General features: G+C 47.0%; 1 protein-coding gene across 1 annotated transcript in view; it reads left to right on the top strand.

Moving 5' to 3' along the window:
• The window catches only part of MIS18BP1 (MIS18 binding protein 1), a 65340-nt gene that overhangs the window by 484 nt on the left and 48730 nt on the right, over positions 1-16126 (top strand). The window contains exons 2-3 of the mRNA XM_066608095.1: positions 3889-4489; positions 15557-15634. Coding sequence (XP_066464192.1) covers positions 3991-4489; positions 15557-15634 — 577 coding nt within the window. The 5' untranslated portion in view covers positions 3889-3990. The remainder of the gene's footprint in view (positions 1-3888; positions 4490-15556; positions 15635-16126) is intronic.

A 16126-nucleotide genomic window follows, 5' to 3' on the forward strand; every position in this document is an offset into this window, starting at 1 on the left:
GGGGGCTTCCGCTAATCTTACGGTTCTGACCCTGCGTACGGCAGACAAATTGTACGGTGTGTGACCGCGGTCGTATGCAGTTACCTGCTGTTGTTTTGTTTATTTCTGTTGCCTAGCGATGATGCGTATGACCGGAATTGCGTATGGAGTCGTGTGTATATATGTGGCAAAATAAAGCGTGCTGTGTTCTATTTTGCTTTCGTGGATTACACCATTCCGACACGCTAATTTGAGCAGGACTGCGTAATGCGGTGTATTTGATTGCCTGCCAGTTACTGCATATCACACAGACGGACGTATCCCACGTAACTCCCATACGGTCGTGTGAGCCGGCCTAATAGCCAGTTGAAATAAAAGCGTGTGCGTCAATACACTGAAAATTTACGCACAAAATTGATCGGATTTCATGTTTTTGTTTCTTTCACGTGCTGACGATAGGCAAAAAACGCCAGACGGCGGTGTATTTCTGCCTGGGGATACACTGCGTGTTCACGGACCGAAATACACATACGCCTGCTTCCTGGGAGTTGTGGTTGATGTGCAGCAATACCGGCTGAGGAGTCCAGAAGAAGTTGGGTGACAACCACTGCGCTGTAATGGTGGCCATATTTCCGTAACTCGCCTGCGCTGCCGTCGTTGGCGCTCCTAGACGAGGGTGGTCTGCAGATTGTGAACGGGGGTCTCCGTCTATTTCTGGTACATCCTGGTTGAGGGATTAGATTACCGGATTTGTGCTGTTTTTTTTCCGTATGGCGATTGGGGCTTCGCTCTCTAAGGCCGACTTCACATGGGTGTAAGTACGATTAAACGCACCTTAGCGCAGTTTTTTTGCGCTGTACACCAGGCTTTTTTACGTGCATGTCGGCGTATTTTACTGTGCTTCCTCTGCCTGCAAGGCGTTTTGATTTGCGCACATCAAACAAACGCATCAATTGAAATGACTGACTAGTTCCAGATGAGTACATTCTCCAACACAATTACGCAGTGTTTCACGCATTTCCTTGCATATTGCGTGCGCGTTTCCCTACCTCCCCCAATGACTTCTATGGAGATCTTTGGTGCACAAATACACAGAAAGATAGAACGTGCGAAATGCGTGCAGAGAATACAGAAATGACAATCAACAAATTAAAAATCAATAGATTCTATTCTATTTTTGTATTTCGCAACAACTTTTTTTGCGCAGAAATACGCCCGTGTGAAGCCGGCCTTAGAGATTTAACATTTCAAATGCGCGGCGGCAGGATGCGACAACCGTGTCACGTGCTCTGTGATCACTATACAGGGTGGCCCAAAAAATGTATACACACTTCAATCTGAAAAGTGTGTATTTACACGGCGATGTCCACGTACGATGTGTGCGCTGCGAGATGCGCAGAAGTCGCACGGGAAAAGAACACTTTGTTTTAAATGGGGGTAGTTACATGGGCGATTTTTGTCGCTTTGCTGAGAGGTAGAGAAATCACAGTCAGGCCGATTTTTGGGCGATTCTGATAATTATTTCCTATGGGAGGCAGAAAAACTTGCAGCGCACTCACATAAAAATGCAATCTTTCTGTCAGTGTGATCCAGTCTCTGTTTTTTTGATCCAAGAGCAAATTGGGGATGCACAATGCTTCTTCCAGCATGATGGAGCCCCGTGTCACAAGGCAAACATGATAACCAGGTTGTTCGGTGGCCAAACTATTGACATTTTGGGTCCATGACCAGAAAACTTGACAGATCTGAATCCCGCTGTGGTCAATCCTCAACAAGCGGATGGACAAACAAATACACAGAAATTGTGCTAAGCACTGATTGGGCCAGAATGGGAGGTCATCGGTCAGGATATGGCCCAGAAGCTGATAGGGTGAACTTCAGAAGACTTGAAAAATAAAGGTGAACACTGTAAATATTTAGGTCGCCTGCACACGGCCGGATTTGCATTGCAAAATCCGGAGTGGGAGTCCGCCTCTGGATTCCGCAGCGAATAGCTGCTATAGCATGCAATGTGAAAACGAGTTTCCATGCCCACAAGCAAAAATCAATTGCGATTTTCCGCTTGCGCTTGCGGGGGAAAAATCGCACCATGCTCTATTTTGAGCTGGATTCCGTGCGGACGGCTTCCATTCAAGTCAATACAAGCCGTCTGTCCTGCGGCTCTTCCACAATTATTATGGCGGAAAAAGCTTCCGGACAGGTACGCAGAGCTCACCGGCCGGGCATCAGGTCTGATTCCGCTGCAGGATCCCACATGCAGAATCCGACCCGGTCGTGTGCAGCCGGCCTAAATCTTTATCTAAACTTGATGTATTTCTCAAAAGCTAAAAAAATGATGAAATGCTTAGAGCTACTTCAGTAACCATAGGAACATCTGACTTAGGCTTCTTCCACATGAGCGCATATCGCCCGTCCGTTTTCACGGCCAGCAGATATGCGCTGTGATCTGATGCATTGGATTCTAATTTACTACTTATTTGCTGCTTTTCGTCCATAGTGGAAAGCTAGCAGCAAATATGCCTCGGGGTGAAGGCACCCTCACACTTTCGTACATAGAAGAAAATCGCTGTCTTATAGCCCCACCAAGCCCACCATATAATAGCAATAACTGTTTTATGTAGGTTTCCCATAAACTACAATTTTTGTGCCATCCCTCTGTTATTCCTGTTGGAAATGTATTAAAAAAAATTGACTATTGGGCATTTCCATTCCCCTTGTCCCTGGGTATTAGTGTATCTTGATGCCACCAGGAAGCTGCCCTGATGCTGATTGGCTGCAGAGCTGGATGGGCTGCAGGTCCTTTCAGCCCACTAAGCACAGCTGTGGAGGGAGAAAGCAGCGTGTCGTGATTTTTGATTTATGTCAGGGAGGGAGGGTTAGGGTGAGGGGTCAGTTAACATTTCATATAAGCCTAACTGTTACACTGACCCCTCACCCTAACCCTCCATCCCTGACATAAATAATAAGAGACGGCACGTTGCTCTTTCCTGGCCCCGCTGCCGCTCCCCCTGTGGCCGAAGCATTCGGAAGCGCATTGAGTGGAGTCCCCGCTGCAGTGTCACTCACCCTCCACCGGCAGTATAGTATCGCACTGCCGCTCCCTCCCCAGCCACAGCATCCGGTAGCGGTGTAACTGTCGTCGTCCCTGCTGGTGTCCCCGAGTGGCACTCCTACATTCACGGCAAAGTTGCTTCCCCCTTGTGTTCCCCCTACAGCCCAAGCTGGCGGCAGCGCTGTCAGTGGTGTCCCCGCTTCAGTCCGGCACTGTTTCCTTCCTGCACGGCGTGCTTTAGGTGCCTTTCGGGAGCTATGAGCGCTGCTGCTGACCGGACTTTGCTGTTCACAATTGTGAGAGCGCCGCTGCCTATAGGAGCTGTGAGGGCCAGGACGGGGATACAGCGGTTCCTCCATGCATGCCGGACACCGGTGACTACATGACTTGAGTGCCAACAGCCAATCAGAAACGGGGCGGCAACCCCCTTTCAAACACACAGTATCTTGACTCCACCTCAACTTCAGGTGGCGTCAAGATACACTAATATCTTGTCTCTGTACCATCTGCCACTGTCAATACGAACTGATTATTGTGACACACCACTGTGAGAAGATTTTTGTTAACGTCCAGTTTTCAATTTACTTATACATTTCCAGGAGGAATAACAGAGGAACGATACAACACAGGTCTAACAAAAGGCGTTATTTTTATGGGGGAATGCAAGTGCTAAAACAGACGTGTCACGAAAGGTCTCTGCTCTGGTGTATAGTTGGAGGTCCCAAGCAGGGGACACCCCCTATATGACATCTGTATGCCCCATCCGCATAATTGTTCACCCCCCCCCCCCCCCCCCACCCATAGAAGCTGTTTCTTTTAGCTCTGCACATGTGTGAGTATTTCTCTTCTCTACCTAGGGTAACATGGACTAGCCTGGCAATGAAGACTTTGATGAATCTACATATTTTTCCGCATTCAAGAAGAAGAACCCAAAAAGAAGTAAAATAACAGCGTAAAGGATGTTTTTAAAGACCAAATCACCTGAACCGCTTAGTTCCCCCAACCGGCTTTTGCAGTCTGTTCCCCTGGATGTGATTGCACCCAATAAACTGACTCCAGTAAAAGACTTGATGAAGCTGGCATTGAAACAGCGAGCCCATGCCAACCCACATGTTTTCACAAAAGCCCTCCAGTTCAACGTAATCCCAAATGGCGTGGAGCCATCGCACTTTTCAAACGTTAGTGTCATCCAGGCGTATTATGAGCGCCGTGTAGAAGGGGCAGACATGGACTGCAGGGCAGGAGTACCTCCAATCAACGGCCAAGGACCTTTGAACGCCAGTGTGTCTAGTTGCAACGTGTTTATAGATGGTGTTAGTAATGTCAAAGGGCCAAGAGGTATCTTACAAGCCTTAAATCCTATTTATTGCTTTGATAAGACAGTGGATACGACCCTCATAAAGAAAAAGGGACGTGGGGCCGATATTCCAAGTGCAAAATCCAACCGCATGATCAGAGGTAAGACAATAGTCAACCACTATGCTGACACTATCTTGGCCAACTTGTCTCTACTCTAAAGGTGACAAGTAGCAGAGAGTCTTACAGAGGTACCTAGTCAGCTCCATCTTTAGAAGTAGTAACATATTTCCTTGTTTGTATGTTACCAGTTATAAAGGGGGGATTCAGTTTAACCAAATGTCTCATAAACACTTTAGATGATGGCATTTGGGCTCATTCGTTCTATTGAATACTGCAGCCCAGATATTTTGGAAGCCGCTCGCTAATGTCATTTTCTCACATGTCTTTTATTACCAATGAGAAGTTAATTTAAGCCTATCTTTCCTGTTAAAGTGCTTAAAGAGAACCTGTTATGACCTTTGAGCCTCATAAACTACATTATGGGGGTCAGTGAACTCTGAGCCCAAGAAGGGGTGTTTTATAATCACCAGGCACCCTGTTCTTGCGCTGTGTCCCCCGAAGAAAAAGACACTTGAAAATAGTGTGCTGTGCTGTCAGCTTGCGCACTTCATATATCTCACGATCCACTGCTTGCTCAAGCGGTTTCACCTGGCCCCGGTCCTGGGCTTAAACAGCAGAGAATTCCATGCAGGAAAAAGTGTCATCCACGCTTGCTTGCAGAATAAAATATATAATCTGACGAAGGCTCTGTGCAGCCGATACGCGTCTGGTCCAGAGATGTGTATACCTGGCAATTTTAAATATGTCTAAATAAAGGAAGATTATATATTTTATTCTGCAAGCAAGCGTGGATGACACTTTTTCCTGCATGGAATTCTCTGCTGTGTCCCCCGAAGTCTGCACTGTCCAGCAGGCTGACTCTTCTCGGTCCACTCAGTGCATGCACTTTCCCATTCATCGCTATGGGAGAGCACGAACAGAGCAGACTGAAAAGAGTCACGCTGCTGGCACGCACGGACTTCAGGGGGACACAGTGCAGAAACGGGGAGCTGGGGGGAAAGTAGACACCGGCTCCCTGAACTTTGAGCCATATAATGTAGTTTAAAAATGCAATACCTGATAAAGTGCAGAGCAGGCACAATCGCCATAAGGCCGACACAATGGCCGTAGGGTCAGCACAATGGTCGTAGACCCTAGCAGACAACCTAATCTGCAATGTGAACAATACCACTGAAGTCAGCCAATAGATGGGTGCGTCCCACAATACAAAATTACAACTCACACTGACATAGCAGTGGGTTGCCCTGTATCTCAACAGTGGGCCACACTGGCTGACATCTTAGCTCCTCCGGTTTATAGTCTGGCTTGCTGCATAATGTTAGGGTCTACGGCTATTGTGCCGGCCTTATGGCGATTATATCTGCTTAGCAGCAATTGTGCCTGCTCTGCACTTTATCAGGTATTGCAGCTTTGTCTCTTTTCCAGTGTAAGTGAGATAGTGTAGGTTCTGACGAACTCGGTGTGGCCTTGCCGTCGGCCCGTCAGCTAAACTAACACCCGCATTTTATTAGCGTGTATCAATATTTCCTTTTGCATAGCGTCCATCATGACAGCACACATGGAGGTTGCTCCGCCTGTGATCCTTGGGACAGGAAGGAAGAGTTCTTTAAAAGCCACCTCCCACCGCTTGACTCCAGTGTCTTCCTGTCCCAAACGGACACAGGAGGAGTTCTCCGTGCTCAGGATGGAGGCAGGGGGAGCTGCGAGCGCTACTCACCGGGGCGCGGGGTATCCGACCAGGGGAGGCAGCTTCCTCACTCCATCCGGAGGATCAGCATCTTCAGTGGGGAAGGAGCGGCAGGTGCGACTGCTCTGCGCTCCTACTCCCCGGCATCTAGCGGCGGCCGGCTTCCGGGTATGGGGCGGCGCCGCGTCGTGCGTGATGACGTCAGATGTAGCGCGGGCGCTTAAATGCGCCAAATTCAAATACAATGATCCCTCTTCATGTCCTAGGCGGCTTTTTCCTTCCAGGCTAAGAATATGGGTAGCGCTGAAGGGGATAAGATTGTGCCAACTGTAAGTAGTCCACTTGGACAAACATGGGGGACATTTTTTTGTGAGTAATGAAGTTTTTCACACCTGGTATTAGTAATAGCTTCTCCTTATAGGAGGAAGCATTAAAAACTAAGCAGGAGAAAAAAAGGATCAAGAGGTATGCGTTATGCGCAAAAAAAAGTGGACGATAACGCCAAGAGACCCATATGCTCGGACTATGCTTCAAAAATAGTTAAAGACGAGCAACACAACCTATTACAGGGTATTCGTGAAATGGTGCGGGACGAGGTACAGGCATTAAAAGAGCAAACCCTCGACGCCCAGCCGGGACCCTCCCGGAAAAGGGCCCGCACCGAAACTAATGGGATCTCTTCACCTGAACATTCCAAGGGAAAGTTTTCAGACAACTCCTCGGAAGTGTCAACCCCCATACTAGAATGGGATAAAAAGTTCTTTTTCTCAAACATGGACCTGGAGGAACTAATCTCCGCAGTCCGTAACACCATGGAGCTCACTGATACACCGCAGGTCAGATCAGTGCAAGATGAAATGTTTGGGGGCATCAAAACCCGCTACAAGAAGTGCTTCCCAGTTAACGAAAACCTGCGAAATATGATCTTGGATGAGTGGCGCAAACCCACACGAGGGTCCATCATCCAAAAAGATTTCAGAGAGAGACTCTTTTACGGCGGAGGATTCCTCTTTTTGGCGTATAATCCCCAAAGTTGATGTTCCGGTCGCAAAACTGACAAAAAAGACGGCGCTCCCCTTTGAAGACTGCTCCCAGTTGAAAGATCCGATGCAGCGTAAAATGGAGGGGTTCCTGAAAGGCGTATGGGTATCAGCCTCTATGGTCATAGAGACCAACATAGCGGCCACATCAGTGGCAAGATCCCTGCACCTGTGGCTGGATCAGTTGGATTCCCACCTACATTTAAAAACCCCATAGGGAAGAGCTTGTCAAATGCCTACCCCTAATTAAAAAAGCGACAGCTTTTTTAGCGGACGCATCAGGGGAGTCCGTGAGGTTCGCGGCAAGAAATGCAGCCCTAGGAAATGCAGCCAGACGGGCCTTATGGCTCAGATCATGGGCAGGAGACCAGACATTCAAGTCCAGGCTATGCACGATCCCTTTGATGGGCGAATATCTTTTTGGACCAACACTGGACACAATCTTGGAGAAAGCAGCAGATAAAAAAACTAGGCTTCCCAACGGACTACCTACCCAAGAAAACCATTCCCTTTCGGAAAGAATATATCCCAAGGGGAAAAAGCAAAGGGAAGACGGGTAGGTGGTCCTACCCAAAAGGGGTAGAGAGAGAACTTCGGGGTTTCCCTCTAGATTTGACCCAAGATTAAAAAAAAGTCACCGGGGGGTGGGGGGGAGGGGGGGGGGGGGAAGACTTCTCTAGTATGCAGATAACTGGCTTCAGATCTCAAAAAGCCCCTGGGTTCTGGAGATCGTCTCTACAGGCTATAAAATCAGGCTGAACTTGAAGCTCCCTGATAATTTCTGCATAACACCACTGCAGCCCCCCAACCTCCAAGCAAAATTGGAGGAGGGCGTATTTAATTTGATTAATATAGGAGCAGTTATTCCTGTCCCTGCGGCGGAACAAGGCCAGGGTTGTTATTCCCGTTTGTTTTTGGTCCCAAAGCCAAACGGCAAATACAGAGTTATTTTGAATCTCAAAAAGTTAAATGCTTATGTAAATAATTATATGTTTAAAATGGAAACCATACGCTCAATGGTCCCATTAATAGGTCAGGGTAACGTCATGTGTACCATAGACCTAAAAGATGCGTATTTCCACATCCCCATCCATCCTACATCTCAAAAATTCTTAAGATTTTCAGTTTATATGGGTAATACCATACGACATTTTCAATTTATCTGCTTACCGTTCGGCATCTCCTCAGCCCCTAGAGTGTTCACAAAAATCACGATTGAACCGGTTAGGTTCCTGCGGGAGCGCAATATTAAAATCGTCCCTTATTTAGACGACCTTCTACTGATAGCAAGCGACGCTAAAACCATGAGGGCTCAGTTAGAGGAGACGCTACATCTACTCAGAAAACTAGGCTGGATCATTAATTATGAAAAATCTAGCCTAGTCCCAGAAACCAAAAAGATTTTTTTTTAGGGATCCTCCTGGATTCAAATAAAAATCGGTCCTTTTTACCCGAATCAAAAGTTACCCACATTTTGAAAGAGATACGAAATTTCCAGAAGAAAAAAGAGGTGTCAGTAAGGGAGACAATGCATATTCTGGGCCTAATGACGTCCCTTCTTCCGGCAGTTCCCTGGTCTCATTTTCACTCCAGGATTTTACAACAAAAATTGTTGACGACCTGGAATCGTTCCCAGGAATCCATGGAGGAAAAATTCAAATTACCACTATGGGTAAAAAAATCCCTAGATTGGTGGCTGGCCCCATCAAACCTGAGGAAAGGAGTCCAGTGGGCACTCTCTCCGTGCGTCACTATAAATACGGACGCCAGCGGTACAGGATGGGGTGCCCAAGTGGCAGGTGAAGCCTTGCAGGGATCCTGGTCTAGGTTCAACAGTACCCACTCATCCAATTATAGGGAACTAAGGGTGGTCTGGGAGGCCCTGATTAGATCAGAGGATGTATTGCGAGACAGACATGTGAAAATATTGTCAGATAATATGACTACGGTTTCCTTTCTCCGTCACCAGGGAGGCACCCGCTATCCTCGCCTGCAGTATATGGCGAGCAAAATACTATCATGGGCAGAGGTCAACACGGCATCCCTCTCAGCGGTCCATTTAAAAGGGACTCAAAATCAGGTGGCGGACTTCTTGAGCAAGAAAAAACTGGATCCGGGAAACTGGTCCCTCACCCCGGAAGTATTCCGACATCTTACGGACCAGTTGGGGCTACCACAAGTGGACCTGTTTGCCTCAAGAAAAAACGCAAAATGACGGGATTTCTTCTCCCTAGATCCAGCAAACCAACCACTAGCATTAGATGCACTGTCCCAGGAATAGGAAATGCCCCTGGCTTATGCGTTCCCTCCCTTACCGCTAATAGCCAGATGCCTGCAAAAAAATCGCACGCAGTCACACCACCGTCATATTCATCGCCCCGCCATGGCCAAAAGGACCATGGTATCCAATGCTGAATTGGTTGGCAATACAATCTCCGATAGGGCTACCCCTCAGAGAGGATCTCCTATCCCAGGGCCCAGTTTTGTTCCAGAGAATCCACTGGCTAAAACTGACGGCCTGGCTGCTGAGAGGCAGAGATGGAAAAAACAGGGGCTTTCCGACGAGGTGATTAATACTTTATTCAAGAGTCAGAAATCAACTACCTCGAAAATTTATTATAGAATTTGGGAAGTATTCTGTACATGGTATAAACCAGAGAGCCCTAACCTAGATTGTCTGGACGTTATTAAAATTCTAGATTTTCTGCAAGCAGGGCTAGACAAGGGTCTTAGTCCCCGAACTCTGCGGGTTCAGACAGCAGCTCTTAGTGCCCTGTTTGATGCTAAACTTTCGGAAAACAAATGGGTAAAAAGATTCCTGAAGGGGGCTGATAGATCAAAACCCTTCGTGAGGGGGCCATCACCCTCATGGGATCTTAATATAGTCCTGGAGGGCCTCTGCGACCCGCCATTCGAGCCCATTAACCAGATCACTGTTAGAAACCTATCCATGAAAGTCGCCTTTCTGATCGCCATCACATCGGCTAGAAGAATTGGCGAGTTTACAAGCCTTATCTAGTAGAGAACCCTACTTAAGGGTCTTAGATGACCGGGTAATATTCAAACACACCCCCGACTTCTTACCAAAAGTCGTGTCCCCTTTCCATCTAAATCAGGAAATAACACTGCCATCATTTTGTCAAAATTTTTGTAACGCGAAAGAGCGTCTTCATAACCTAGATGTCCGTAGAGCAGTAAAAACCTACCTAGACGTTACTCAAACTTTCCGAAAGTCAGAAAAGTTCTTCTTACAATACCAAGGGGCCAATAGGGGCAGAACAGGCTTCAAAGGACACTATAGCTAGATGGATCAGGTTAGCGATCCAGGAGACCTACAAGACCAGAGGTTTGGTAGCTCCGGAGGGGACGAGGGCCCACTCCACCAGGGCTCTCGCCACCTCCTGGGCAGAACGCAGGGGAGCCTCAATAGATCAGATCTGCAAGGCAGCGACATGGTCTAGTATAAATACATCCGCAAGACATAGACTAGATCTCCACTCAAATACAGAATTGGCCTTTGGACAAAGTGCTTCAGGCAGTAGCACCCCCCCCTAAAAAAAGGTCTTATGATCTGGTATACCTCCATGTGTGCTGTCATGATGGACGCTATGGAAAGACAAGAATTATTCTTACCGTTAATTCCTTTTCCATGAGTCCATCATGACAGCACATGCTTTCCCACCCTTGATTGATGTATATAATGTCTGTACATACGATTAATGTCTTTCAGTGCTAATAAAAAAACTGTTAGACCTCGTATCCGTTGTGATAATTTGGGAGTCACTAGAGTCAAGCGGTGGGAGGTGGCTTTTAAAGAACTCCTTCTTCCTGTCCCAAGGATCACAGGCGGAGCAACCTCCATGTGTGCTGTCATGATGGACTCATGGAAAAGGAATTAACGGTAAGAATAATTCTTGTCTTCTGCAGTTTGCTATAGACTTCTGGTGGAGCCCAAGATGTCAGCCAGTGTGGCCCACTGTTGAGATACAGGGCAACCCACTGCTATGTCAGTGTGTGTTGTAATCCTGTATTGTGGGACGCACCCACCTGTTGGCTGGCTTCTGTGGTGTCGTTCACATTGTAGATTAGGTTGTCTGCAGTCGCTCCTCCCCAATCTGGGCTGGGTTGAGTGGGTGGCTGCATATAAGTCTGCAGTGGACAATTTAGCTCCTCCGGTTTATATAAAGAGAGAAGGAGATACATTATGCTATCTCCGGTTTATAGTCTGGCTTCCTGCATATTGTTAGGGTCTACGGCCATTGTGCTGACCCTACGGTACAATGCTCCAATGTGTCACGGGAACCTCCCTTTGGGAGACAGCCTCATCCTTTTCTCCTCCTTGCAGGCCTTGGAAAACCACTGTAGTGTTCCCGCCTGGGGGTTGGAGAGTAGTGGGGTCTCTTGCCTTAGGGCTGTTGGGGATCTCCTTCTCCTGATGGATCCTATTCCCAGGCAGCCTCATCATACTGTTCGCTTCCTAGTTGCAGTAGTCAGTGGTAATTCTATCCCCCCAGCACCGTGGGATTTGCGGCACCCACGGGAGACACTGCACACCTGAGCCTGCAATTCTTACGCGGACTTTCATTGCCACAATGTTGTTCCAACCCTTCTATACTAATTTAGGTTCCGGCTTCAGCGCTGCTACTGGACCAATTAGCTGCACTGGGAGGGCGTTCTCTTTCCTCCTATCCTCCTTCAGCATGCTCAGTATCCGTTTCCCTATTCACTTCTGCCTCTTCCTTCTTCCTATGCTGGGTCTCGTATCCCTCTGCAGCATGCTGGGACCTGGGGTGCCTCTAACTTGCTTATCACACACAGCAGTTTTTCAGGAACAACTCCGGATCGGGTAAGCTCTGCGCATCTAGCAGTAGGCCATATAAAGCAGCTCTACTGACTACTGTCCACAAACCCTAAGCATCAGTCTGACACCACAGCTGAAGGCTCCAGAAAAGGCCAAGTCAGAGCCATATATGCATTCTCTTGCTGCAGTACAAAATTCCCATACAGGCAGTCTGAGCCATTGTGCCACAACTGTCTGTCCTGGAGACAGGCCACTGGCGAACCGCATGCAGACACTGCGTCTGCCAAGCCCTTTTTGACTGCTGAACCAGAATGGGTGCACTCCCTTTCTCGGGCGGTATCGGACCTTACTAAAGCGTCCACCGCTATTGTAGACATGCTGGACCGTTTTGTTCATCAACCGCCACCAAGCTTGTCTGACAATGATGATTTTGCCCCTCATGACCTTTCTTGTGGTGTACCACCAAAAATGACCTAGATCAAGGGGATCTTCTAGCTCCCCCGCATTGGCATCTTCCCTAGTCCCTGCAGCAATGCACAGAGATGAAAGTCTCTTTGAAAGCAAACTTTCTCTCTCTGATTTTGACATGGTCAAGGAACAGGCATCTAAGCTATCCTCTCTGGTCAATATTCTGATAGTGGCAGTAAAAGAGACCCTGCAGATGAAGAATTAGAGAATTTTCTTTAGACTCTCAAAGCAGTCCCCGAAGGTATTCCCCTCTCCATACCACATTCGAGGATGTGTTAGCCAAAGCATGGAACCTTCCTGACAAACGCTTCGCCAAACCAAAGTGTTTGGACATTATGTACCTCTTTCCAGAAGACTTAATTAAGAAGTGGTCATCTTCCCCAGTAGTGGACTCCTTGCTTTCCTGTTTATCTAAAAACACCACCCTACCTCTTCTCAGGGTGTAATAGTCCCTGCCCCCCCCCCTCCTTAGAACAGTACAAGGGCTTCTATTCCACTTTTTTTTATGGTGCCCAAGAAGGGCAGGACCGTTTAACCTGTTCTGGGTCCAAAGAGTTTAAATCAATATGTCAAAGTTCGACACTTCCATGTGGAGTCGTTGAGATCCGTCTATGGAACTGGGGAAGTTTGCCATGTGTCTACATCAAGGAGAGGGATCTTCATATCCCTATTTGTCCGTGACATCACCAATTCACAGCTGTTCCATGTTGGTTGGCCACGGCCCCCTGAGTCTTCACAAAGGTTTTGGTATCAGTGATTGCTCTCCTCCACTTCAAGAGGCTAGTGGTCATCCCCTATCTCGACGACCTCTTAGTCAAGGCCAAGAATCACTCAGATAATCTGAGAAGTCTCCACATCACTCTGAACACTTGTTCTTGGTTCAGGTAGATCATCAACCATCCCAAGTCTTCCATCTCACTATCGCAACATTTTGAACTTTCTGGGTCTCTCCCTCAACATGGCTCATGCCCAGGGTCTACTCCCAACACAGAATTTTGCATCTCCTTCAGGAGCAGGTGCATGCCCTGCAATCTCTGAATCCTGTGACCATCCATCACTGCATGAGAGTGCTGGGGCTGATGGTTTCATCCTTCGATGTGATTACATTCGGTCAGTTTCATGCCTGACCTATCCAGTGGACCATCCTCTCCCTATGAGACAAATCTGTAAATTCTCTCGATCAAGAGATCCGCCTGCCTCACCAACTAAGGTGCTCCCTTCACTGGTGGCTGGACTCTCCATCGGTCCATCTAGGGCACTGCTTTCTGACTCTCTACTGGCAGGTGCTCACCATTGAAGCCGGCCTATTTGGCGTTATGAAGGGGGGGGGGGCTACACTCCAAAAACTCACAGTGCAGGGCACTTGGAGTCAGTCCTTCCTATAAACGTGTTGAAACTGTGAACCGTTCTCCTGTCGCTTCAACACTTTGCACCACAGCTGAAGTTCTCCCTGTTCGAGTCCAAACAGACAATGCGACGGCCATCACGTACATAAATCGCCATGGTGGAGTTCGATAGTCATTGCAGAGGTAGCAAAATTCCTCATATGGGTCAACGATCACCTTTCAGCGCTTTTAGAAGTTCACATCCCAGGTGTGGACAGTTAGATAGCCGACTTTCTTAGTAGGAAAATAGTCGACCCAGGGGTATGTGAGTTACATCCCCAAGTGTTCCTAACTCTTTGCTAAAAATGGAGTCACCCGGACGCCGATCTGATGGCATCCAGAATCAACCACAAGCTTTCGGGACTTTGTGTCTATGTCTCAGGATCCCCAAAGCTTGAGCAGTGGATGCCCTCATAATTCCCTGGACCGACTTCAGTTCCCTTATGCCTTCCCTCAATTTCCACTCATCCTATGACTCCTCAAGAAGATCAAGATTGAAGGCCTTTTGGTGATTTTCATTGTCCCAGACTGGCCTTGTCGCGCGGGGTACGCGAATAGCATCAACCTGCTTGTCGACGCTCCATGGCGCCTTACCCCTCTATTGCTGAATAGGGCACAAGTGTTGTAGAAAAATTTAATGTGTGCGTTGGTTAGGGTAGAGGAACAAAGGAATAAAATATGTCTACACATGGAGGAGTGTAGATTCTGCTCAGGCTGCATGTATCAGTGTCCCTCTTCAGAATGTGCTACCCCTCCCACTCTCGTCACTTAGTACCTAAAGACTGCTCATGCCAAATTTCACGCTTGTACGACACCGGGAAGTTACATAACATAGGGGTGCACTTACTTTTACAATTAGCATTGAATAATAGCGTTGTGACCCCCTTACTTTTCCTATTTAGAACCTAAAGAATGCTCGTGCCAAATTTCACTCTTGTAATTTCCCAGTGTCGTACATTACATAAGGGTGCACTTACTTTTGCAATTAGCATTGAATAATCGAGTTGCGACCCCTGTACTTTTCCTATTTAGGACCTAAAGAATGGTTGTAACAAATTTCATGTTTGAACGACACCGGGAAGTTAGAGAATTAGTGGCAAGTCAGTCAGTCAGTGAGGGCATATATATACCATAGATGCACCAGAACAGATATACCATGAGCAAGCAATCTGAAAGGGGTCCCCTCTCTTAGCTCAGGATTCCCTAATACGGTATTTGAGTAGGGGTTTTCTAAACCAAATACTTAATAAAAACAGATTAAAGAATAAATAAAGTATACTTTTGACTTTTTGTTCCCGACTTATTAAATTATTAGGTTGTGCTCTAGGTCACGAATGCTGGGAACTGCGAAAACCTGTTAACAGTGGAAATATTGCAGTATACCTGTTTCAGCATAGAATTGATCCCCCGAGAAATGGTCCCAGAGGGCCTTGTATGTTTTTAAAAAAAAAAAAGATGGGTATAAACCATAAAGGGAAGGGTGGGAAAGCCACCCAAATAATAATCTAATAAAGGGGGGAGGGGGTAGACAAAAGGAAAGTGGGAGAGGGGAAAATTTGCGCTTTAGAATTATAGCAATCGAGTGGGAATGGTAGTATGTATCTGGCTCCTCACTACCCAGACGGGTTCAGAAACACCCCCCCCCCCCCACCCTCTTCCCAGTAGCCAACCCAGGGGCCCCAAACACTTATTTATGATATGAAGAGAGGTGTTTGTTGCCCACAGGTAATTTAAGATCAAGACAGAAGACTAGTGATGCTGCTCGTCATAATGGAGATGATACCTCAAGTGCTTCAGACTCTGGTAAGCTTTCTCCTCAGTCTAACTGCTCCATTTTATTTTTTTTGTGATTTATGATAAAACCTGTTGAAGTATCAATAGTTATCCGAGTATTCCCAATGAGGTTTTTTTTTTTTTTTTTTACATAACTGGTTACTTTAACCCCTTCATGACACGGCCTATTTTGGGCTTAAGGACGCAACAATTTTTGGCGGATTTTCTTCTCTGTTTATCAAAAGCCATAACTTTTTTATTTTTCCGTCGACGCGGCCGTATGACGGCTTGTTTTTTGCGTGGCGAACTGTAGTTTTTATCGGTGCCACTTTTGGGTACATAGACTATATTGTAAAACTTTTTTTTTTTTAATGATAGCAGGGAGAGAAAACGCATCAATTCTGCCATAGGTTTTTTTTTTACAGAGTTAATCATGCAGCATAAATGAGACATTCCATTTTTTCTGCAGGCCGGTACGGTTACAACGATACCAAAATTCTTACTTTTTTTTTTTTTAGGTTT

This window comes from Eleutherodactylus coqui, chromosome 6 (assembly GCF_035609145.1).
Source record: "Eleutherodactylus coqui strain aEleCoq1 chromosome 6, aEleCoq1.hap1, whole genome shotgun sequence".
In the NCBI taxonomy this organism is placed as follows: domain Eukaryota; kingdom Metazoa; phylum Chordata; class Amphibia; order Anura; family Eleutherodactylidae; genus Eleutherodactylus; species Eleutherodactylus coqui.